The following is a 24,139-nucleotide window of genomic DNA, read 5'->3' as shown; positions in this document are numbered from 1 at the left end:
ATGTTTTAGGATGAAGCCACAACATATAGTTTGAGACGGAACAGGTTTACAATTTTATTACTATTTTACAATTGTTTAAATGGCTAGCAATTTGCATGTATGACAATCATGTATGATAATCTGGGTCCTTAAAGAATTTAATAAAAAAGCAACACATTTTTTCAGTTTCTCACAATAAATTGACACGGGCATCACACACAAGGTTGTCAAGATAATTTTTTATTTTACAACCTGTAACGGCAAATAAGACACAGTTCATCATGTGCCATTATCTAAAACTAAAAGCATCTAGCCATTTAAACATTTCCATCAACAATGTCCAACATTAACACCCACCTTTTCGTGGTCGCCACCAGTCTTCATAGTAGCCTTTGAGTGGGGAAGAAGACGCAGACCATCCTTGTAGGAACGCACAATAAGCACAACAAAAGGAAACACAATGGGATAATGTTCTCCCTAACATTCTTACTGTCCACTTTGGCTACATGGTGCTACATATAACACACTTTTGGGATGGTGTCAGTGCTGATGCAATATTTGAAAGAAAATCACCTAGCAAGATTTATGTCACAGATTAAAAAGATCAATTTTATCTCATCATTACTTATGAGCACCTGATCAACTTTACAAATAATATCTATTGAAAAACCAAGTCACTGATACAAAACTGAAATGACACTTCCCCTTCTTTTCAAATTACATTTTTGCGGTCTTTTCGAAGCACATATGTGCGCATGTGCCCACACACACACACACACACACACACACACACACACACACACACACACACACACAGAGAGAGAGAGAGAGAGAGAGAGAGAGAGAGAGAGAGAGGGGGGGAGGGAGGGGGGGGGGAGGGAGGGGGGAGGGAGGGGGAGGGAGGGAGGGGGGGGAGAGAGGGGGGAGGGGGAGGGGGGGAGAGAGAGGGGGGGGAGAACAATGTGATAACCTTAGAGTAGTTGAAGAAATGCCACTAATGTTTGAATTGAAATAGGTTTAGTATAAATTTCCAATCCAATTCCTTCAATACCAGGAAGAGTAAATTTGAAATAAAAGCTCAATCCATTAATTGGACTTATGACAAATTTCTAACACGTTTATATCAATGGTACATGTTTGGAAGCCCATATAGCCAAAGCAGACACTTTCCTAACCAGTTATTGGAAAAGGTAAATCGAAACAAGTATTATATCAACAGTAACAAAGACATTCAACAAGTATAATACCTACAAAGACTGGAACAAGTTACAATCACGGATACTTGTTTTCTGTGTACAACTCATTACTTCAATAACTTTTGTGAATAATGTTTGATTAGATGTTGATTACACAATCAACTACAGGGTAAATTGCAAGAAGCTTTTCAAAAATGATGTACACTTGAAATAAGTGCTTTCAAAACAAGGTTATCAAAGACTGATGATAAATGAAGAAAAATATCTAGAATAGAATAGGGATATCAAAATTCTGAGGAACATTAACTGAAAAATGAATGGGCAACAGAGATTTCAACTTACTACAAGTTGTGCTATATGGCTGCATTCCAGGATGATGATATGAATTCTTATAACAATCAGTGTTAGAGATAAATGAAAGAAGAGTTGAAATACACATAAGGTAAAATTACAAATGCGTTTCAGTATTAGATAGTGGTGATTTAGAAAAACAATTAAGTAAGAAAATCAAAGTTACAACATGATACCTGAACTATACACAAGGAATAGCCCATCAACTTACAAGTGAATTGTAACTACAAATGACAACATTAATAAGTTATCTTATAGCTATAGCCACTGTTGTATGTCTGTACAACCTGAAAGTCCCTTCATAATTAAAATTCTGTTCATAATATGCAGCAACACACCACTTATTAAGGCATTAGTGGTTACAGTAACTTTTCAATACAGACAGACATGTAGTCACTATTTCCCTGATGTGTTCTTTTCATCCTCTTCCTGTTTCGTGCTAGGCTTTCCTCTTTACAGCCAATATCCATAAAAATCTGATTTATGTCTTCTCGTTTGCTTCTATGTTTTTCATTCCACTGTCCCTCCCAGTTTCAAGTTAACTACAATTAGTTGCCATAGCAGACATTCTAGTAACCAATGTTTCTTCCTGTAAGACATTTACACATATTTCTTCATTAATCTTCATTGAGTTCTTCATTTTTCATTTTACCTGGCCACATAATATTTAGTAAACTTCTGTAACATCATGTTTTAAATTATCACAGGTTATTTATTATTTTCCTAAAATCTAAGTTTCACTTCCATACTGTGCTGTTTCAGACACACTGTTCTGAAATGTTTTCAGTTCCACATCAATACACAGCACCCACAGAGCAATTTATCTAAAGAGGACTGTTACTTTTCCTTGCTTTGACATCACACAAATCTTTAAGTGTGTCTACTGTTTCTCCTCCAGTTTTGACGCTTAGGATGTCACTATTCTTCTTTATACTTCCCCACTATTGGTCTCTACTTTCTTCACCTTTACCCCAAAATCTTTGCTAAGCAGACTGTGCATTTCCTTCAATAAATCTTTGTTAGGTTTGTTGAGAACAGATATGCTGAATACAAAATTGAATGATAGTACCATTCCTTTTGCATCTTTCATCTATTCTGAAATTTTATTTCAGATTGTTTGCTGTTTCTTTGACAATCAAGTTCAATCCAATGGGGATTACATACAAACCTCATGTTTACTTGTTCCTTTGGTATATTACACCTCTGTTTGAATTTAAAAGATTGTCAGAAGTTGAAATATCCTATTACATCTTACACTGTCTGCAGTTTCTCTTTAGATCCACAAAGGTATCCTGGCTTTGGCCCAAGGAGCTGATACTTGATTTTTGTCTAGTGCTTCTCAATTTTTCTTCTTGTTGTTGTTCTAGCCAGCAATGTGCGAGAATGTGAAGTCAGGATGAGAGTCAATACTTTCCACATTACCCGTCACTTAACAGTATTATTTTTCTGAAAAAATTTGATAGTCTTTTCTTTCATAGATTCTGGACACCAAATCAAATACTTTTAACAACTCTAATATTATATTATCAAACCTTTCTCCGAGTTCAAATCGTTTGGTACTCTGTCCAAATTTCAGAAGTGTTTCTTACAACTCCACTGCTTTGCACCACATAAGGTTGTAGAAAAGTAAACTTTAACTCCTGGCAACTAACAACCTTTTCTCCTCTAATAGTTTCCCTTTGTTCACCTTATATATTGATGTGTTATAAATATAACACATTATATAATGGAACTACTTTCAATTCAGGACGATGTAACTGAAGTGATACACACAAATGATACAACTCACTAGCTCAAAACATTTCAGTAATGTGTCATGAAACCGAACACAGAAACTAAAGTTGGATTTTATGTAGGATTGAAAAGTACAAACACCTTAAATGCAGATCATTAAATGTGTTTGCAAAGAGTGGATGAGCAAGATGATATGTGATACCCAATTAAAGTGAAGTAATTCATTCGAAGTTGAATGAAAATTAAAGCATTTTGCAATATTGTCTGAAAAGGAATGTGGGTTAAAAAAAAAAAATTTAACAAGGTAAATGGAAAATAGTGAAATGGTATTAAAGGAACTAAAAATGATCATCATAACAAGGGTATCAGCATAACATGACAAAATACATACAAAAACAGCAATGCCTTCATTACGAAGCATCATAATTTAAAACTTCCTATTAACGACTATAAGTGAAGGTATTTCCACAATGCTAGCCTGAAATTTGTTCAGTTCTGCTGGGAATCAGTGTAAATTGTTCCACATTAGCTCACTGTCCTCTCTTTCCCCAGAAGCTACAAATCATTTGTAACACTATTATTAACGATGAACATGATGGGAAGCCCAAGAATAAAACTGATTACTATGATATCCACACACTGATTGTGCACAGCAAAAAGGGCTGTATCAACACAATTTCCTGATGTGAAAGAATACAGAAAATTTCTTGAAAGTAGTCATTTCCTGTACAAGGTTTCTTTCTTTAAAACAAGCACTTAATTTCATTGATGATTACCTAATTTTGTCCCCTTGGACTTTATCAAGCAACACTGCACAGGTATTACATTTTGTCAGGGTGTCACAAGCCACAAAGCGGTGTGGGAAGCTCAACACATAATGGCATCCTTTATTCCTGTTGGAAGGTGTACTGGGTACAATCACAGATGTGAGGCTCTATACCTACTAAGAAAAATGTGCAACCTTTATGTGGTTTCATTAATGTACCAACACACCCAGTAAATTAAAACAAGACAGCATCTGTCTTGAAATTTAAACACACACGGTGTCAATGTCTTAACATGAAATATCATGAATGCCTATGGGGTTCGTAACTGCAGAACAGGGAAAGATTACATTTTTCCTCACACTTTTCAATGTACTTAAAAATGGAGACTGAATTATTTTCAATAAGCTCATCTTTTCTGTAGTTGTAGCAGTATATTTAACTGTTGTTCAGAACATGGCCAGCCACTCCACAGGCATCAAAGCAATTGCTGCCTTACCCAAGAATCTTCACAATTCACATCTGTTACACAGTTCAACCAGTTCAGCTATATATGGAGGATTTTATGCTAGTCCACTGTCATCAAATTTGTTTCCCAGTAAAAGATATTGGACATGGCACAAATTAGCTTCATACATACCAAATTTTGAAGTGATACGTTATTACATATGCAGTTAGTGTCATTTTCTATAGTTCTCGCAGTAAAGTATTTTTTCACAGCGAAGATACGATATAAACCTTACATTTCAACTTCCAAGTACATATATCTGCAAGCTCACTGATTGTATACATTATATAGTCAGTTAATGAAGGAAAATTAGATGAAAACTTTGTGTAGTGACAAATTCTTGTACAATGGTAGAAGGGTGTACTATGAACAACATACTAAAATTCCTGATTGACGGAATGTGTGCATTGGGGTGGCAGGTGTTTAAAAGTAACTTTTCTATGTTTTTCTTCAATAACTCTAAAATTGTGACCTCCAGTAAAAATATTTCCCGATAGAAAATTTAGCTATATATAATTTTCTACAAATAATTTCCTATTTATTTTTTTCTCTAGGACCGTTAGTTTCCACATTGCAGATGATGGAAGAATAAGACTATTAAAAATACTGGTTTAACAGTGTAAAGTTAATGGTTTTCTTTAAATAAACTAGATTAAAAACAAATATTGAACGTGTGCATTGCATCTAAGGGCAGTAAAGCCATATATCATATTTAGGAACAAATTGTTTGGGGAGTGGGTATAGAAGTGCAATGGAAGGTAGGCCATCACATTGTGTTCTTGCATTTCTCTTCTTCAAAGGTCTGCAAGCTGAAGATCAAGTAGATGATTCCCCACTGTCTACTCCACTATGTCACAAGAAGCAACTATATACCAAACCTCCACCATATGCCTTATGAATCACTGGTGACTCTGGGCAGATATATATGGGGGAGGTGGGGGGTATTTACCACAAAGTACCGTATTTACTCGAATCTACCGTAAGCTGCACCTGAAAAATGAGACTTTAAATTCAAGGTGAGAGAAAAGTTTTGACCACCCCTCCAAATAGAAACAAAGTTGGTCCATTGTAACACGAGACACAATTGAGGTCGAATGGATGAAGATACAGCTACAGTAGTTTGGTTCGAGTCTTAAGCTTAACAATTAAGCTTTACCAAGTAGCCATTGCTGTGTGTCAGGTGCACCATCCATTTTTATACGGGTACCCTTACTTTTTCACGTGCTTCGTCTGGTTTGAATCAATTGCTTATTTTGCTTTGATCCGATAAGTGCCGTTTTCTTTGTTATAGGTGTTTACGTCACTCTAAGCTGAAAATGCATTATTGTACTGTGTCATGCATTGTTTATCGCATTCTGGTAATGAGTGTTTATGACCTGTCGCCGCTCACTGCATGGCTTGCTTTTGTACGCGCTACCGCGGCTTACAATAAAAAAAAAAGGGAGGAATTGTCTCATAAGCGAAACAACGGCAAGAGACTGCTATTTGTTGTTTGTTACTTACACTGCTGCTTTCTTTGATAATGATCAACAAGAACCAAATAATATACTGTGTATGATAGAAGATGTTCCGAACGAGAGTTAACGAAAGTTTTTCTCCGTTTGAAAAACTTTGCAGATGCATCTTTAGTACATTACATTCTGCACAGAAATTAGAGTCATCTTAGTTTCGTGCTTCATTTCTGACTGTATCAGTGTTCAGCATAAGAATAATACAAACATAAACATGACATGATATGTATATTCTTCCGAATTTGCTGTTGTCTCACTCTAGTTTCGTAGTTTATTAGGCAGACAGGATTTAAATGAGAAAGAATACATGGCATAATGTTTACATTCTTCTACCTTTTCTTTTAATTTATTTACTGACGCATAGGTTTTGGTGCCAGTATTTATCTTTATGCCTGCAAAGCATGCCCGTGTAGATGGCAGAAGTTAGTAGTGGCGGCACCTACCAACATTTTTCAGAACTTCCGCTTACTTTGCACTCGATTCTAAGCCGCAGGTGGTTTTTTGGATTACAAAAACCGGAAAAAAAGTGCAGCTTAGATTCGAGTAAATTTGGTATGTTAAAACTGCATGGAATGCAGATATGAGTTACTAATAATACTAACACGAGTAACACTTACGGACAGAAATTACATATATTTCTGCCCACTGTTCTACAGTGCTATGGGGGGAAATAGATTCTTTGTCATCCTGTATGGCAGCTATAAGGTTCTTCCGGGAAAGGTGACTTCCTCCAGCATGAGCGCCTGCTCAGTTCTCAGTTTACAGACAAACTATTCCTACTCAGCATTATCTGTCAGTTCTGTTATGTGAATAGCCAAAATAACCATACTGTGCATGTGTTTATAGGTGAAGTTATTTTTAGTTTATTAAATGAGTACTTATTTGCAGTTGTTAAGTGAGCTTTTATGTAAACTGTGATGTCGCTGATTGGTAAATGCTGCTTTCTATGCAGTGTGTTATAAAGCCATATAAATGTGTTTTAGTCACGTGGTGGTGAATTAATGAATGACCAGGAAGTTATTGAATTTCTTTTACCCGTAACTGTGCTATAGATACACTGCAGTGCATTAAGGAACTGCTGACACTTTTAGAGTGGGCTGCACTAAGTGGAGCCACTTATCATACACCCACAATATATCTTCTACAACGGTGTGGGTATGTTTGATGAATGGGACTGATCACATTCAAGTCTCCAACAGTAATCTGCTGTAATGCATTGCCTGTCTTATGGTGAAATATTTGAAGTTCTAACACCTAAATGACCTACTTCTGTCACAGAGTGAGACAATTTATGCCACTGGTCTCTCCAAACATTGGGAGAGATGAGGCTGGGGTGATGAATTTGATACCCCTCATGCTGTCAAAAGTATTCCAGCCAGTGACAGTGCTAACAATGAAATCAACATCATTTAATACGTTGACAGCACCAGTTGTTGAGCTATTTTAGACAACAGCTCACTTAAATTGTGAAAAGGTAAGCACTTAATAAAGTGCATGCGTTTCTTGCACTAGTATTACTACTAACTCATATCCTGCATTCTATGTGGAAAATTATCACCCCTGTCCCCCCTACATGTCTATGCACGGCATAGCCAGTGACCAAGAAGGTGCACTGTGTAGGACAGTACAACTTTGTCAAACACCCTGTACCTGCCTCTTGTGACAGTGCAGCAGATAATCACCTGCTTGATCTCCAGTTTGCAGACCTCTGAAAGAAGGAAGTGCAAGAACACAATCCAGTGAGCTACCTTCCCTTGGACTTCTACCCACCCCCCCCCCCCCCCCAACCCTGTTACTTTTACACCCCCGGAACATAATGTATCCCTAAATATGGCTCTTGCACTTAGATGTGGTATGTTCATTTAATATTTGTTTTCAAGTAATTTCATTTAAAGAAATAGTAATATTGTTAAAAAAATATTTTTAATAATCTGTGATTTCCCATCCCCTGCAACACAAAGTATTTGTCCTAGAGAAAAAATAAATAAGACCTCTGTTGTAGGAAATTTAATGTATTTTAATTTTGTACTGGGAAACATCTTTGCTAGAGGACGCAGTTTTCGAATTATTGAAGAAAAACATTAGAGAGTGACCTTTAAATCCCTCCGACTATCTCACTTCAATACTCCACTCTATCAGTCAGGATTTTTATATGTGCTCATGGTACTCCCTCCTAAGACTCCCCAAAAATTTGTGACTACACTAATTGTTTTTCTTCCAGTTGACCTTTTTTTAGTCTTTGCTGACTGGGGTAAGGGGACAATACTCCTAATGTATGATGAGCTTAGCAACAATACGTTGATGCCATCCTACCAACATATTAACATACTTCAAAAATAATGTACAGAAGAAAAGTAAAAACTGAAAGAAAATCAACCAGTATGAAGCACTACAAATAGGTAGAGAAAGAGGAATGTTAGCAACAAACACAACAAGAGAAAAATCCTAAGGTGACATCACAGATTGACAGAAGGAAAGGATTAGCATGTGACAGATGAAACAATAGTGGGACAGGAAACACCAATAATGACACAAATATACAGCCACAATCTTATAATACTTTGCAGTTACATTTAAAAAAATGCAGAATGTATGGGGAAACTTGTACTTCAAAAATTACAGCAGACTGTGATAAAGGCATATATTCATTGGGAGTATTTCCACTGTTTCATGATAACCTTCTAAGCAAAGCGATAAAAGTCAATGTTAGTGTTACTGTTCAGATCTTAATGTAGGTCAGAATCTGGAAAACAATCATATGAGCAGTTAATCAGATCAAGTATGTTAGATTATATACTGTAGTTTTAAGGGTAAGGAGAAAATACAGAAACACATTATAACACCATCAGATTATTTATTGTATCATGCAACACAAACTTGTTACATGCTTTAGGATAGCCTTTCTGAGAATTTGTAGAATAATTATTTAAGTTCCAGCAATGTTTAGTGAAAAAAAATTAAAATAGTTTCATGGTATTAGTTATTATCTCATCCTATTCCAGCTAAAAAGTAACACAAGACAGAATTGATTGCAGACAAAATGTCCTTATCCCTTTACACACAGGAAACACAGAAATGTCAAAAAGAGTTCTTGCAAACTGAATTAAGCAGACAAATATGAACAAACAGTTTGATACTGATGCATGAAAGTAAATTCTATCAAATTAGATCATTCCTGCATGGTCATAAGGGCAATTACTGTTTGGTTATTTATGTATTTATGTCATATGGATAGTTTTTTTTCTGGACATAATTTGTTGTGACATGTTCACTTACAACATAATATTTTTGTTTCAGACCTAGAGTTTTCCATCAAAGGAGAACTTTTTTACAAAATAAGCCAAATAATTTATACTGCACATGTTCCAGCCCAGTATGAAATGCTTAACTGCAAGCACAGCTGCCACTGTATTACTGGTAACAAATCCCATTTAAAAATAGTACTTCCAACCAGCCAGGTGGGAATGTAGGTGATATAAATGAGCTACATGCCACACACATAGCAGAGAGGGAAATCGGAGGTACAAAGAGTGACATCAAGTTTGAGAAAGTTTGTGAAATAATTTGTTTACAAAAGATTCTCATCTACTGTCAATGCAGTCTATGCTTGTAAGTTTCTACTAATTATTGTTAAAAGCCTGTTCATTAACCTGACTGATACAATAATACACATTGACAGAAAAAAATCACAACACCAAGATGGACTTGTGCAATTTAAGCGAAAGTTGGTAGCACGTTTATACATCTGAGAGATGATGTCTATTCAAATCTCATGCCAAATGCATAACAACAGCACTTGTATTGCAGTTGACATTTGTTAAGAATTCCTTTAAGGTGACAAAGATGGCATTTTCAACACCTCACCAAGTTTGAATGAGGTTGTGTAATAGGACTACAAAAAACTGGATGTTCCTTCTGTGATATAGCAGGAAGGCTTGTCAGGTATGTAGCCACAGTAAATGACTGCTGCCAGTGGTTAACATGGGAATGTACAGTGACAAGAAGACCAGGTTCCAGATGGACACGTGGCACTACCAAGGGGGAAGACCACTGTGTTCTGCATATGGCTCTGGTGCATCATACTGCATCGGCAGCAGCAATTTGAGTTAACAGTTGGCACCTCAGTGACAACGAACTGTTACAAATTGGTTTCTTCGAGGACAGCTCTGAGACAGATACCCTGCATCACACATTCCACTGCCTCCAAACACCGCTATTTACAACTTTGGTGGTGTCAAGTGGTAGTTCTTTGGAGGGTACAATGGAAGTCTGTAGTGTTTTTGATGAAAGCTGTTTCTGCCTTGGGGCACTGATATGCTGTGTGTTCGTTAGACCTGCAACCGACCTGTCTGCATGCTAGACACATTGGACCTACACCGAGAGTTACGGTCTGGGGTGTAATTTCGTATGACAGCAGGAGCACTCTCGTGGTAATCACACGCACCCTGACTGAAAATCTGTACACCGATCTGGTGCTTCGACCTGTTGTGTTGCTATTCGTGAACAGTATTCCACGGGGTGTTTCCCGACAGGATAATGCTCGCCCCCCATACCGCAGTTGTAGCCCAACGATGCTCTGAAGTGTGTTGACATGTTGCCGTGGCCTGCTCGATTACCAGATCAGTTTCCAATCGAGCACATACGATATATCATTGAACGTCAAGTCCTGCATCGTCCAGAAACAGCACTGACTGTCCCCGTATCAACCGACAGGCATTGAACTCCGTCCCACAAACTGACAACCGGCACTTGTACAACATAATAAATGCACATTTGAATTCTCGAATGCAATATTTTGGTGGTTACACCAGTTGCTAAAATACCAGCATTTTACCTTTTCAATGGCTTATTTTGCACTTACATTAGCCTGTGATCTTACAATGTTAATCACTTAAATATTTTACACAGACAAACATGCTCTACTTCAATAATTTTTTTGGTGTTGTAATTTTTTTCCATCAGTGTATTATTCAGTTTAGCTGCTGTTGATTCTTCAGGGTTGTGTGGTTGTGGCCCATGAAATCTTTCTGTTTCTAACATTTTGTCTGGAGTTGTACTGGATATTTTCAGAGCAGCTCTCGGTTACACTGAGTCTTGTCGATTGGTCGGGTGTTGGAGAAAGACATAAAAGGGGTGTGGCACAAGTATCGTGTAGTACTGCCGTAGACTACAGGAAATGTGTGAGGACTTGAGGGGGTTCACTTCAGTGTACAATTTCCAAGCAGTCAGGGAGCAAACGGAGTGTGACGAACTTCCAGTTGTGGCAGGTGATTTCTCGGATCAGTGGCAAACACTGCCACAGGTCACCTACTTAGAGGGGGGTTTTGGGACTCGATAAGAATACTTGTATGAGACTGGAAGAACTCGAGGGTTTGAATAGTAATTATTTATTACATTTGGACTAGACTATTCCACTAAAGGCTATTTACAAACATGAGAAAAAGTAAAGGGTTGACTGTTGCTACAACAGAAGTCAGTGTCTGACAAGCAAAAATAGCAATCACTAGAAGCATCTTAAAATGCAAACATTAGAAAGTAGCATTCCAAGCGAGAAAGGAGAATTAAACGGAGCTTATTCAAGCTGGCATTTAGCAACTAGTTGACGTCTGAACATTTTTACTAAAGACTACTCTGAATACGAAAATGTGGGGTTGTAAAATGGTTCTGGAAGCCCAATGCTTCTCCCACTCTGCAGTCGACTCGCCAACCCTACTGGTACTTCATTATCATCGACCAATCTGGCAATTGGCTTTGCATCTCCTTGGTGTGTCTGGACAAACATGTTTGGATCCTTCACCTTCTCGTAGTCTCTAGATGGATTGTTCCTGGCCTTTACATATTAGCAAACTCATTGTTTGGCAGAAACGGTGTTGAGCTGACAGCTAAATGCCACTGTCCTCCCTTGTAAATTAGCAACAAGTGTTTCACATCATTTTGTGACATTCTTATGGTGGATACTTCTCTCTTGCAGTTGGGGACCACTATCTCAGCAGTTTTACTCATTTCCCATCTCACTCTAACCTGCATCAGTCCACTGATGTTGCACTTATAAGGAGCGAGGATCATGCTTGCTGCATATGCTAAGACATGCCAGTTTGAGTTTTCAGTTGGCTGTGGCAAGTTACAACAGTGCCTAGGTGGCAAATGGAGTTACCAGGTAATTCACTGGACAAACTTTTATCCTGTGGCAGCTGCCCACACCATCTGAAATTCACAAATTTCTTCTGTTACTGTTTTCTTCATGTAACCTAAACACTACCACCACTGCACCTACCTCCTGGTTTCCTGTTTTGGAGGATGAATAAATCAATGTCGTCAATACAGAACAGTATACATGTGATCAGCAGAGATACAACATAACTACTGACTGTTGTCTGTCAAAGATAAAACTTATCTATCAATTCTGTAGAGCTACTGTCTGTGTATCACAGAGTTTCTTGGATTCTTCTTGTCTATTAAAATTATTCCCATATTTGACACATGTTAGACTTAGTGACATATGGTTGTGAGTCTACAGAATTGATTAATAGTTTTACTTTTTACAGATGGCAGTTGTAGTTAAATTCTATCTCTGACAAGAATTATCTCTGTGATCACATAAATATGTCCAAGTACAGCTCTGGATGAAACATTAGGAACGAAAAAGTTTCATGGAACACGGCCATGCAACCTGGAAGAATCAACAGCAGCTAAGACATCTGGTCATGAAAACCTTCGTTGTATGATTATTCTGATTAGTGCCTGAACTCAGTTTGACTCACCACATGCAACTGTGCAACTGAAACTGATGAGAGAGAATGAAGGGAGCAAGGAGGAAGATGAAGGTATATGGTATGTTGTTGGGGAAGGGAGAATGGGAGCGTGTAGACTCTTAAGGAGATAGGGAGAAAAAGAGGGTTAACCTTCGTGTACCTTTAATACAAATTATGAGTTACATAGTAAAGCAATTACATGTCGAACTGACAAAGCAAAACAATTCAGAACAAGAAGAATCAGTTCTAAAAATTATTAAGGATTTAATGAGTTTTTTGCACTTTGAGTTCTCTCATTTGTTTTTATTTAGTGTGATCAAATTTTAGTCTTGGGTACTTCACTCTCACTCTTCGCTCCAAGTCTGTCTTTTTTAACCCTTCTGATTCTATTTCAAGAGATCAACCTTCTAGTTTTCTCTTATCTTTAGATCTTCCCACAATACTCTTGCTTTTATGTTTTATCAACTGGCATTGTTGACACTATGTAGCAAATAAGTATATTAGTTCTATCACAAAAAAAAAAGAATCTTTCTTCTCACACAATTCAGTTGACTTCCTTCCACGAAGCCTTATTTGTACAGTACACACTCGTGAAACAAATGCTGTGATTATAAAAATCAAAATCTTGTTGCAAAACTTGTTATTGCAAGCAACATGTGTTTTACCAATAAGCTATTGAAGCTACCAAATGAAAATAAATGAATAAAAATATAGCATGTGCAACAAAAAATTAGCAATGAGAAGCCACAAACTCACCGTCTCTTTCATGCCCTGTATGTGCTGTCTGTGTCTGCTTAGCATATGTGACGATCTCTTTAGGAGGAATGTTCGTGCTCTGTACACTGACAACACTCAACTGCGGCACCCGTTTCCTAAGAGTAACGACAATAATTAATCTATGCTTCAAATCGTAATGAATATTATAAGTCTATTCAATTACATATGTATAACCCATAACAACCAAAAATAAACAGATCATAATTCACAAGGACAAAAACAATATTGAGTGAGCAATAGGACAATAACCAAGGCATTTGAGATTAACATAAATCTCAAATGCCTCAGTTAGTGTCCTGTGTATTATTATTATTACTATTATTATTATTATTATTCTAACCTAACCTAACTTATCATTATTATTATTATTCTGTTTTTTTCTAGTCTTATCATAAATATATGTCACAAGTTAGAGCAACTGTAGTTATCAATTCATATAAAATACTCAAAACTGTCAGTTCATATAATAATACTACAATAATCAGGCCACTCTTATTGTTGTCTTCAGTCTGAAAATGATTTCATGCAGCTCCTCATGTTGCTCCATCCTGTGCAAGCCTCTCCGTCTCCAAGTACCTCTTGGAACCCACATTTCTTTGAACATGCTTACACACACTTCCTTCAATAGTAAATTGATGATTCATTGATGTCTCACAACATGACCTATCGACTGAACCCCTCTTTTAGTCAAGTTATGCTACAGATTTCTTTTCTCTCCAATTCTATTCAGTACTTCCTCATTAGCAACACAATATATCCATTCACTAATCTTCAGCATTCTTCAGTAGCACCACATTTCAAAAGCTACCATTTTCTTCTTGTCGAAACTGTTTATTGTTCACATCATGGTTCTGTACAAAGCTACACTCCAAATGAATACTGACAGGGAAGACTTCCTAATACTTAAATCCATACTCAATGTTATCAAATTTCTCTTCTTCGTAAATACTCATCTTGCCTTGGCAGTCTACATTTTATGTCCTCTCTACTTTGGTCATTATCAGTAATTTTACTGTTCAAATTTGAAATTCAATTTTAGTTTCTCATTTCCTAATCTAATTCCCTCACCACTGCCTGATTTAACTCTACTTTTGTTAATGTCCATCTTATATTCACCTTTCAAGACACTGTACATTCTGTTCAATAGCACTTCCATGTCCTTTGCTGTATCTGCAGAATTACAATGTCATTGACAAACCTCAAACATTTTATTTTTGCTCCCTATACTTTAATTCCTTTTCCAAATTTTTCTCTGGTTTCCTTTACAATTGCTCAGTGTACAGATTGAACAACACTGGAGATTGTCTACAACCCTGTCACACTCCCTTTTCGATGACTGCTTCCCATTCACGCCCCTAGACTCTCATGACCACCATCCCATTTACGTAAAACTGCATATAACCTTTTTCTCCCTGTAATTTGCCCCTGCTACCCTCAGAATTCTGACAAGTACTTTCCAGTCAATTATGTCAAAAGCTTTGTCCAAGTCTACAAATGCTATAAATGTAAGTTTACCTTTCTTTAACCTATCTCTTAAGATAAGTTGCAGGATCAGTATTGCCTCATGTGTTCCTAGATTTTTTTGGAATCCAAACAGATCTTCACCAAGATCAGCTTCTCCTATTCTTCTGTAAGTGATTTTCATCAGTATTTTGCAACCATGACTTATTAAACCAATAGCTCATTAATATTCAGACCAGTTAGCGACTCCTTTCTTTGGAACTGGAATTACTACAGTCTCCTTGAAACCTGAGGGTAGATCTCTGTCTCATTCATCTTGCACAGCATGTGGAATAGTTTTGTCATGTGGCTCTTCCAAGGATATCAGTAGTTCTGAGGGAATACTGTCTACTTTAGGGGCACTGTTTTGACTTAACATCTTTCAGTGTATATATTAGCAAGAGTCCTAAGCATCCTGTTACATCACTCATCTCAGCCTCAACAATAACCAGTCTGAGTGTCTTCAATAATCAAATTTCTCTTTCTAATACTCTTTTCTATCTCTTGAATACATTTTAAGTCATGGTCTGCTCTGCACCTTCAGTCTATCAGTGTACATTCACATTTGTTCTCCTGCAGCGTCTTGGTAAGTACATTTTTTTATCTATCCAATTACATTATATTTTCAAATATATTTTTGGGTATTCTTTCTTGTCCCATTCTTATGAAGTGTCTAAACCATAAAATATGCATTCTATTTCATTCATTGTACCACCTTGCTTGTGTGTTACTTTCAGCACATCCTCATTTATTCTATGTTCCACATAAGAGATCCTTGATGCTCATCTCAGAAAGTCAATTTCTACATCTTTAATCTTCTTGTAGTTCTTCACCAGGTAATTGGCTCCATAATACCTTTACATATATTAAGATTTGTTTTGAAACCAATTTTTGTGTATTATAAAAGGGAGATAAATTTTGATATTGCTCTCCTTTCAAGCTCAATCTACTTCCCAAGTCATCCTCACATGATCTGTCTTTACTAATTATACTCCCTAAGTATTTGTAAGTTTCTCAATTACCAGTTGATACATTGTCTGTTATTTCAAGATCTACCAACTGCATTCCCATGATTAAGTATTGTGTCAACTTGATGTTCAACTTCAGTCCCCATTTGCTACATTCTTTTATTAATTTTCTCACTATATGGGAGATGTCTTCATTAATCACAACCATCACCTAGTTGTCTGTGAATAAAATGACATATAAACTTTGGTCTTCTAACTGAATTCCCATTTTACTGCATTTATTTCTCCAGTTCTACTAGGCAACAGTATAGCTTGGTTGGTGGTATGTCATACGCTTTTTTGAGATCTATTAACACTAAATGGGTTTCCAAATTTTAATCAGATGTTTTTTCTATGAACTGGCACAGGGAGAATATACTGTAAATACACTATCAGGCAGTTCTAAACTAACTCTGTTCTTCAATGTCTACAATTTCTGCACTGATTTAGTTTCTCAAAATCTGGTCATACAACCTTTCTATCAAGTTTGTTACACTGATGCCCCATAATTATTACCCATCCTGTCTGTCTGCCCTCCCTTTTTTATTTAATGGAATTTATTACAGAAATATTAAAATCCACTGGTAGCTCTTCACTCTAATCAGTTGATTAAAGAAATATGCCGACATTTTCCATAAAATACTTGGTCCGTAATTCACTGGCTCAAGTGCTGGAACATCATCTGGTCCAGTGAATTTATTATGTTTCATCCATTTTAAAGTCCATTCTACTTCATTCTGTGTCACTGGTTCCACATTTACACTATCTGCATCTTTCAGCTGATACACTGCCTGTATGTACTCATATCTGTTCATACTCTGTATCTTTTTGTAAGGCTACCCCCATTACTGAATACTAATTACTGGATGGATGGACTGATGGGGTTAAAGGGGCCAAGCCCTGAGATCACTGATCCCTTAATCTTTTGTGTGTCAAGCCAGGAACAGTCCCCTGAGAGGAGGACACAAAGAACAAATCCAAATGGATTTTACTGCATCTGAGAATCAAGTAAACCAAGAAATAGAAGCAATTAGAAGTTAGAAAGAGGAAAAAGGGTAAAGGTGGGAGAGCTGTCCCACGGAGAAAGTAGTTGGTAGCCCCCGGTACATGTCACGCGACTGCAGGCACATCCTCCATTGCTGCAAGATAATTAGATACACAGACAAGATAAGCTCTCAGGAAAGAGAACAATGATGACAAGTCTATCAACCGATGACAGATGTAAAAGAATAAGAGGAATTGAAAAGTTGGGAAGGGAAGGGTTCAGGCTAGGCCACCCAGATGGGGCAGCCATGGGACCCCTCGGGTTGGAGCAGGTGATGGGGTACCCCCCAATCCCTCTACATGGCCGACGAGGCTAAATGATTTACAGCACAGAAAGGAGTAAAACTCACTTTCATAGGTAAAATGTAAAACAAATTCAGTCCCTTTGGCATCGTTCACTAGCACCAGAGGTAGCACGTCAACAAGTTTAAGATTTCACCATAAGGCGGCCAAATTAGACACCACAGTGAGATGGGCAGCACACTGACAGTGGGGCGGATCCTCACATCAGAGGATATGGCCACGGATTGACCAAGTGTGACTGATGTGAGGCTGACAAGACAGTAGATTCCCTGTGAGAGGTGCGAAGGGAGGACTGAAACAGTCTGGTCTCGTTCATAGTTTATTTAGAGAAACCGGGTCACATCAATTCAAATTCCAAGTCTCTGACAATTGTCAGTAGAGTCGACCAAAGCTCCAGTTCCAATCATTCCCTGGGATCCCGATGTGTCCAGGGGTCCACACAAAGACGAATGACCTTCCAATGTGGTGGAGGTCATACAGGAGATACTGGGTAGTCACACCCGATGGGTGTGAAGCACTAGTCGACAGCCTGAAGACTACTCGAGAACCCATTGCCGATTAAGAATGGCTCATCAATGCAATAACGAAGGTGACTGCGGGCCCCCGAGATGGCTAACAATTCTGCTGTGAATGCACTGCATGTATTTGGCAGGGAGTGTAGTTCAGTGCATCTGGGATGCGTGTAGGCAAAACTTGTTCATCCGTCATCTGTAAAGTTGTCAGTGTATACCATATCCAAGCACAGAAATGCGCTGAGAACATCTGGCAACAGGCAGTGAAAAACCACAGGGTTTATTGAGTCTTTCAGCATGAAGGAGAGGTCGAGAAAGATCCGACGATGTGGTACACACCATCAGAGTGCACGTGATTTCTCCTTGATGAGAGGCAACAGTAGAGCAAGTTAGGTTCAGAGCAGACACTCACTCACAATGTGAAATACAATCATGACTCCAGACCTTGGCCTCTACTGTGAGAGGTAGAGTTCCCTACCAGGAAAACGGACATGTTAGTTTGGATGCACAGAGTAGCACTGAAGGTGTATTGCACAGCTCAGCAACAGTAGGGAGGTTTTGCTTTGTTTCGTTTTAGGGCACAAAAACAACTGAGGTCATACGCACCCATGCCATAACTTTAGAACACTAAAACAAAAAAGAAGTTAAAAGCGACTACACATTAAGCCCAACTGACGGAAGGAAAGAACTATGAACATGAACTTCCTCTTGGATAAAGATCCATAAAATACGCTGTAGAGATAATGGAGGTCCCAAACTAGAGATTAAATTTTCTTTGCCACATTGCCACGATGGACAAAAAGTAAAATGCCATTAACAGTCTGTACGTTATTCGCTAGAACAGTTGATAGCTCAGATGGCAAACATACACTAGAACATAAGGAGGTTATAAAAAGGGCATTCAGATAGGAACTAGCGAACAGTCAAAGGTTGACGACAATGAGCACATGGGGTGGGGGATCACCTCCTAACGAATGACAATGGCAAAAACAAGGAAAGGTTTAATTCCCCAGAGCTTGTTTTATTGAAGAGAAGACCAGTTGTGATGCCAAAATGAGACCACCTGTGAACAGATGGCAATATGGAGATCACTGTAAAAAATGGGAAAGTTAGCAGGTCAAGGTAGGAGGACTGCAGCCTTGGCAGCCGCATCGGTAGCCTCATTACCCATCAGACAGAAGTGAACAGGAACCCACATAAACATCACAGCGGCCTCCTCAAGGGTGAGCAAGTGGAAGCTCTCTTGGATCATTGTACTAAAGGATAGATGGTGTACAGCACACAGAGGCTCTGAAAGTGACTAAGAGAATCAGAGCACATGACATAATTAAAAAGCCTGTGTCACTGGATGTACTGTGTGGCCTGATACAGGGAAAAAAGCTCTGCTCTAAATATTGAGCAGAGTTCTGGAAGCCAATACCAAAAATTCTTAGTGGCAATGACAAAGGCACATCCAACACCACGGTCAGTCTTTGAGCCTTCGGTGTACACGAAGGTATTATCACTAAGTCGAGTGTGAAGGTTGAGAAACTTATAGCAATGGATTGAATCTGGAGTAGTTTCCTTAGAATGCGAATGAAGTCCATGACAAACACGGGCCACTGCACAAAGCCAGGGTGGCGAAGGAATCCCACCCATCGGGAATGTGGCAGGTAGCGTTAAGTTAAGCTGCCAGAGCAACAGCCAAAACCAAACTCTGGGAGATTACAGAGAAGGACAAGTCCCATACGACAGTCAAGTGAGTGATCGAACAAAAAGGCACAGGGTGGGTGGCCGGGTATGGCACACAAATGGCATGTTGTACCCACTGAGAATGACATCACTCCAGTACGACTGGTAGTTCGGCAGTTTATGCATAAAGAGTCAACTGGGATAGTGTAAAAGGCACCAGTGGCCAAACCGATTCCACAATGGTGGATTGTATTGAGACAGCATAAGATGGACATATGGACAGGCAGACACATAAACGAAATACTCACAGTCTGGTTTTGAATTGACAAGGGATTGTTACAAACAGAGAAGGTGGTCTGATCCACTGGACAGGCAGCAATGCTTGGGACACGTAGGGTATTGAGGGACCGGGTACAGGGGGCAGCCGGATAAGACATGTGGGAGGACTAAGAAAGTTTTCTATGAAGCATGAGCCCCAGAAATTTCATAATTCCAGCAAACAGAAGAGTAACAGGCCCAAGATATAAAGACAGTGGAAAAAAGCCATTCTGCACCCATAAATTCATACAAACAGTTTTGCACTTCAAAAAGTGAAAACCATCGTCAACGTTTCACGAGTAAAGATGATCGAGTCATCGCTGAAGGCGCTGTTCAAGTAGACAAGTCCATTGAGAACTGCAACAGATCACGAAGTCGTTGAAGAAAAGGGAGCCACACGGGCCCAGTGGGTGACAGGCCATAATAGGGTTAATGGCTACAGCAAAGAGAACACTCAGGAAAGACCCCCTGACACACTGGGTTTTTCTGGGTAAATGTATCCGATGAAGTCGAACCCACACATACCTTGAAAACTCTGCCTTTTAAAAATTCCTGAAGGAAACAGGCAGGTGGCCTCAGATGCCCCACGTGTATACATTACAAAGGATACCTGTCCTTTCTCCAACTCAAAAACCAGTTCAGTATTTCTGCAGAAAACTGTTCATAACATGTTTTTGAATGTCCATCCTTGTGATTAGAAGTTTGAGAGACTTTGGCTGTTCACTTATGTAATAAAATGGAACACCTACAGCTGTCCTTATGATTTCATTTATTACATGGTACCAGTTACGGTGCTTCAGTGCACATCTTCAGGCTTTAGCTGGCACTGAGCTGATTAACACAATCCGCATACATGATTCATCAGACTACGTGTAACAACAATGTTGTCTCTCCAACCATCAACTACCATCAACTACCATCTCCATACCTGGTTGGAGAGACAACACTGCTGCTACAGGTAGCCTGCAAAACCCAGTTATAGATGGTGTCCACTGATGAACTGTGTATATGGGTTGTGTTAACCTGTCAGAGTCAGCTAAGGCCTGAAGATAGTGCACTGGAGCATTTAAACTGGTAGCCATTATAATAAATGGCATCCTAAGGACAGCTTTAAGTGTTCCATTTTATTATGTTCAAGACATGGGTTGACAAAGTGATGAGTTGGTCAACTGCAGAATAGTGCGATCGAAATCCACACTGTGCAGTGGTTAGTAGATTGCAAGAGTCGAGCTATGATATCAACTGGCCACGAATCATATTTTCCATCAACTTGCAAACACCACTAGTGACAGAAATGTGGCAGTAGCTAGAAGGAAGATGTTTGTCCCTACTGGACTTAGGTATGGGTATGACAGTGGTTTCATGCCAGCACCTGTGAAACACGCCATCTGCCAATATGAAATTGTATGTATGATGGAGAAACTGCTTTCCTGCAACAGAAAGCAGAAAGGCGCTGCAACATTTGAATGCGAACGTTATCCGGCCCTTGGGCAGAAGATCAGGGTGAAGATAGTATGATCTACCTCCCTCATAGTAAAGGCAGCATCACAGCATTCACGATTGTGCGAGGATGAGGGTATGGTACAAGCCACCTCCACTCTTTTTCGATTGAGGAAGTCAGTGTGATAGCGGTTGGAGCTCGAAATCTCCACAAAATGGCAGCCTAAGGTACTGGAGATAGCAATAGGGTCTACAATGACATCATCTGCTACAGTCAGGCCCAAAATTGGGGAATGGGCCTTCATCCCAGAAAGCTGTTGGAGGTTGCCCCACATGACGGAAGAGGAACTGAAATTGTTCAAAGAACTAGTAAATGAAGTCCAACTAGCTTTTTTGCTATCCTCAGGAATGTGATGACATTGTGCATGCAACTGTTTATAACGAATACAGTTCACCAATCATAGGATGATGGTTAAAAATGCAGAGAGCATGTCTCCATGCATGAATCACATCACGGCACGCCTCACACTACCGAGGGACTGGGACACGGCTCGGTAAAGATGTAGTGTGACGTAAGGAATGTTCCATGGTGGTAAGGATAATGTTTGTCTGGTTGTCATAGCTGAAGAAATGTTGTTTGTCAAAGATCACCAGGAAGGAGTAAAGCCTCCATCTGGCCTTAGAAAGCTGCCAATTGGGTTTGTGGGGCAGGAGTCAGCATAGTGATAGCACACAACAAATGGTTGCTCGAGTATGTGTCAGAGAGAACCAGGGTGTATACGGGGACAAGGGAAAAAAAATATCCTGGATTTTTCCCGGTTAAAAGTACACTTTCTCCTGGGTGAAAATACACTTTTTCCCTGTTTAATTGACAGTAAACTTTCCCTCGGAACTGTAAAACTTATAAATCTTTGAATGGGTTAGGTTTTACAGACTGGCATAGAACTTCCGGGTGCTTTAGAAAACAAACACACAGCGCACACACGTTTTGGGAGAAGCTTCTATGTGTAGCAACTTGTACGCTGCCTATTTTCGTATTACGAAAGTATATATTCGAGTTCCACCAATCACAGCACTTTAGTGAAATCAAGCTTGCGATGCTTTTAAGCCAGTCATAGTTCATATCACGTGATCTCGCCAGGGCATGTGACGTCAGCCAATAGCAACATCACTATTATGAAGCGTTAACACAAATAGGAAAAATTAATGGTTTAAATTAATGTACATAGTATAACTACAAGGAAAGCTAAGCTTTCACATATAGTATTTGTCTTCTTTGTGCGTGTGACACTTTAAAATACATCACGCAAATGTGATAGTAAAATTTTAAATAATGACGTAAATGTCTGGTCTCTGAACTGTTAAGCTTTAAACGAGAGCCAAACACTCTGTGATTTAAGAAATTCAAAGGAAATTCTCGTACGTAACATAATTCACCTTGCATAAAATTAAATTTACTTTGAAAGTAACGCTTTTCAAACCATCATTCACAATACTTTCTCGTGAGCTATTAGAATTCGTTTCACCAATTACCAGACAACACCAGAAAACAGGTGTTACTGCCCATGTGCAACTGTGACGACATAGGAAGCTCGTATGTTCGTATGTATATAGCATTTACAGATCTTGCATAGCATTAAGAAATCTTACATTACGTCATAAACGAAACAGGACCCCACATGATACTGCGAAAACATCAGAATTTCATAAATAATACTAAACTACATAAATTGGCTTAAAGTGTGTCCAGATTCACAAAGATGTAGGCCTCAACCTGATATAAAGTTTTCGGGATGCAAATTTTCTTGGAGTACCGGCACTGTATTATCTCACGTTTGGTTCTTTATTATGGCGTAATGCCATACATGCCGGATGATGAAAACGTGCATTAGAAATTTAGGGAATAGTTGAAACTAGCCAATGGTGTAGAATGAAATACTTCATTTGAAATAAATTTACTGCCTCTGCGAAAAAGACAAATAAAAGGCAAATTTCTTTAGCAGATCGAAAAAAATAACTTCATTGTTCTGCAAGGCGATTAATGCTTGACTGCCAAAAACATAAAAATAAAATAAAATCAGAAACTGAAACTAATAACATATTTTAGCCTTCTGTAATTATGTGAATTATTTTAATTCACTTGATAGCTCCCGGCCACAGAATTATATTTTGTTTTCATTTAACATTAAAGCTCTAAATAAAAGTAAATAGCAAAATCACTAAAAGTGGAGACTATTCACCCTTCCCACTACAGCTCAAGACCGCTCTGCTCTTGTGCGAATCTAGCAGCTTGGGCGCACCAGCAAAATTTTTCCGGGTAGCATTTGGCTGCTTGTTGGTACTGCTGATACAGCTCACACTCCTAAAAGTAGGGAGACGCAGTAGAAGGTGCTGATCATACGCGACTCAACAGTGCACGGGCATGAGCCCACTAACAACTCTTCAAACAAACCTCATGCGAAAAGTTGTGACGTCACGTTGAACGGAAGCAGTTTGTTGTGATGATGAACTGCATAGTCTTTGTCCTATAGCCTTCGACACTTTTCGCTATTGGCAGACACTAGTGTGTGCACTGTGCTTTGTTGTTGTAAATGGCGCATTTCCTTTGCAACTTCAGTTTTATTTTAATTTTTTTTGTCTCGTTTATGTTTTACGGCAGCAGTATTGTTCTGCAGTAGTGGGATACAGTATAATTCTTTGTCACAGTATCAGTTCTTACCAGTCAAAACAACAAAAATTTAACTGAAAAATAAAACAAAGAAAAATTGCTGG

At 38.6% G+C, this 24,139-nt stretch overlaps 1 protein-coding gene across 18 annotated transcripts in view; it reads right to left on the bottom strand.

The window, feature by feature from the left end:
* LOC126095287 (cytoplasmic dynein 1 intermediate chain) overlaps positions 1-24,139 on the bottom strand; it is a 197,842-nt gene that overhangs the window by 96,551 nt on the left and 77,152 nt on the right. For 6 of the 18 annotated variants that reach the window (XM_049910054.1, XM_049910055.1, XM_049910059.1 and 3 more), the window contains exons 4-5: positions 13,552-13,667; positions 337-399 (exon numbers count right to left, since the gene is read on the bottom strand). In XM_049910054.1, the coding sequence (XP_049766011.1) occupies positions 337-399; positions 13,552-13,667 (179 nt within the window). The remainder of the gene's footprint in view (positions 1-336; positions 400-13,551; positions 13,668-24,139) is intronic. The other 12 variants (XM_049910056.1, XM_049910057.1, XM_049910062.1 and 9 more) reach the window with 2 other exon arrangements.

This window comes from Schistocerca cancellata, chromosome 8 (genome assembly GCF_023864275.1).
Source record: "Schistocerca cancellata isolate TAMUIC-IGC-003103 chromosome 8, iqSchCanc2.1, whole genome shotgun sequence".
Taxonomy (NCBI): Eukaryota; Metazoa; Arthropoda; class Insecta; order Orthoptera; family Acrididae; genus Schistocerca; species Schistocerca cancellata.
The sequence above is the reverse complement of the archived record's forward strand: the minus strand, read 5'-3'. Positions and strand labels throughout refer to the sequence as shown.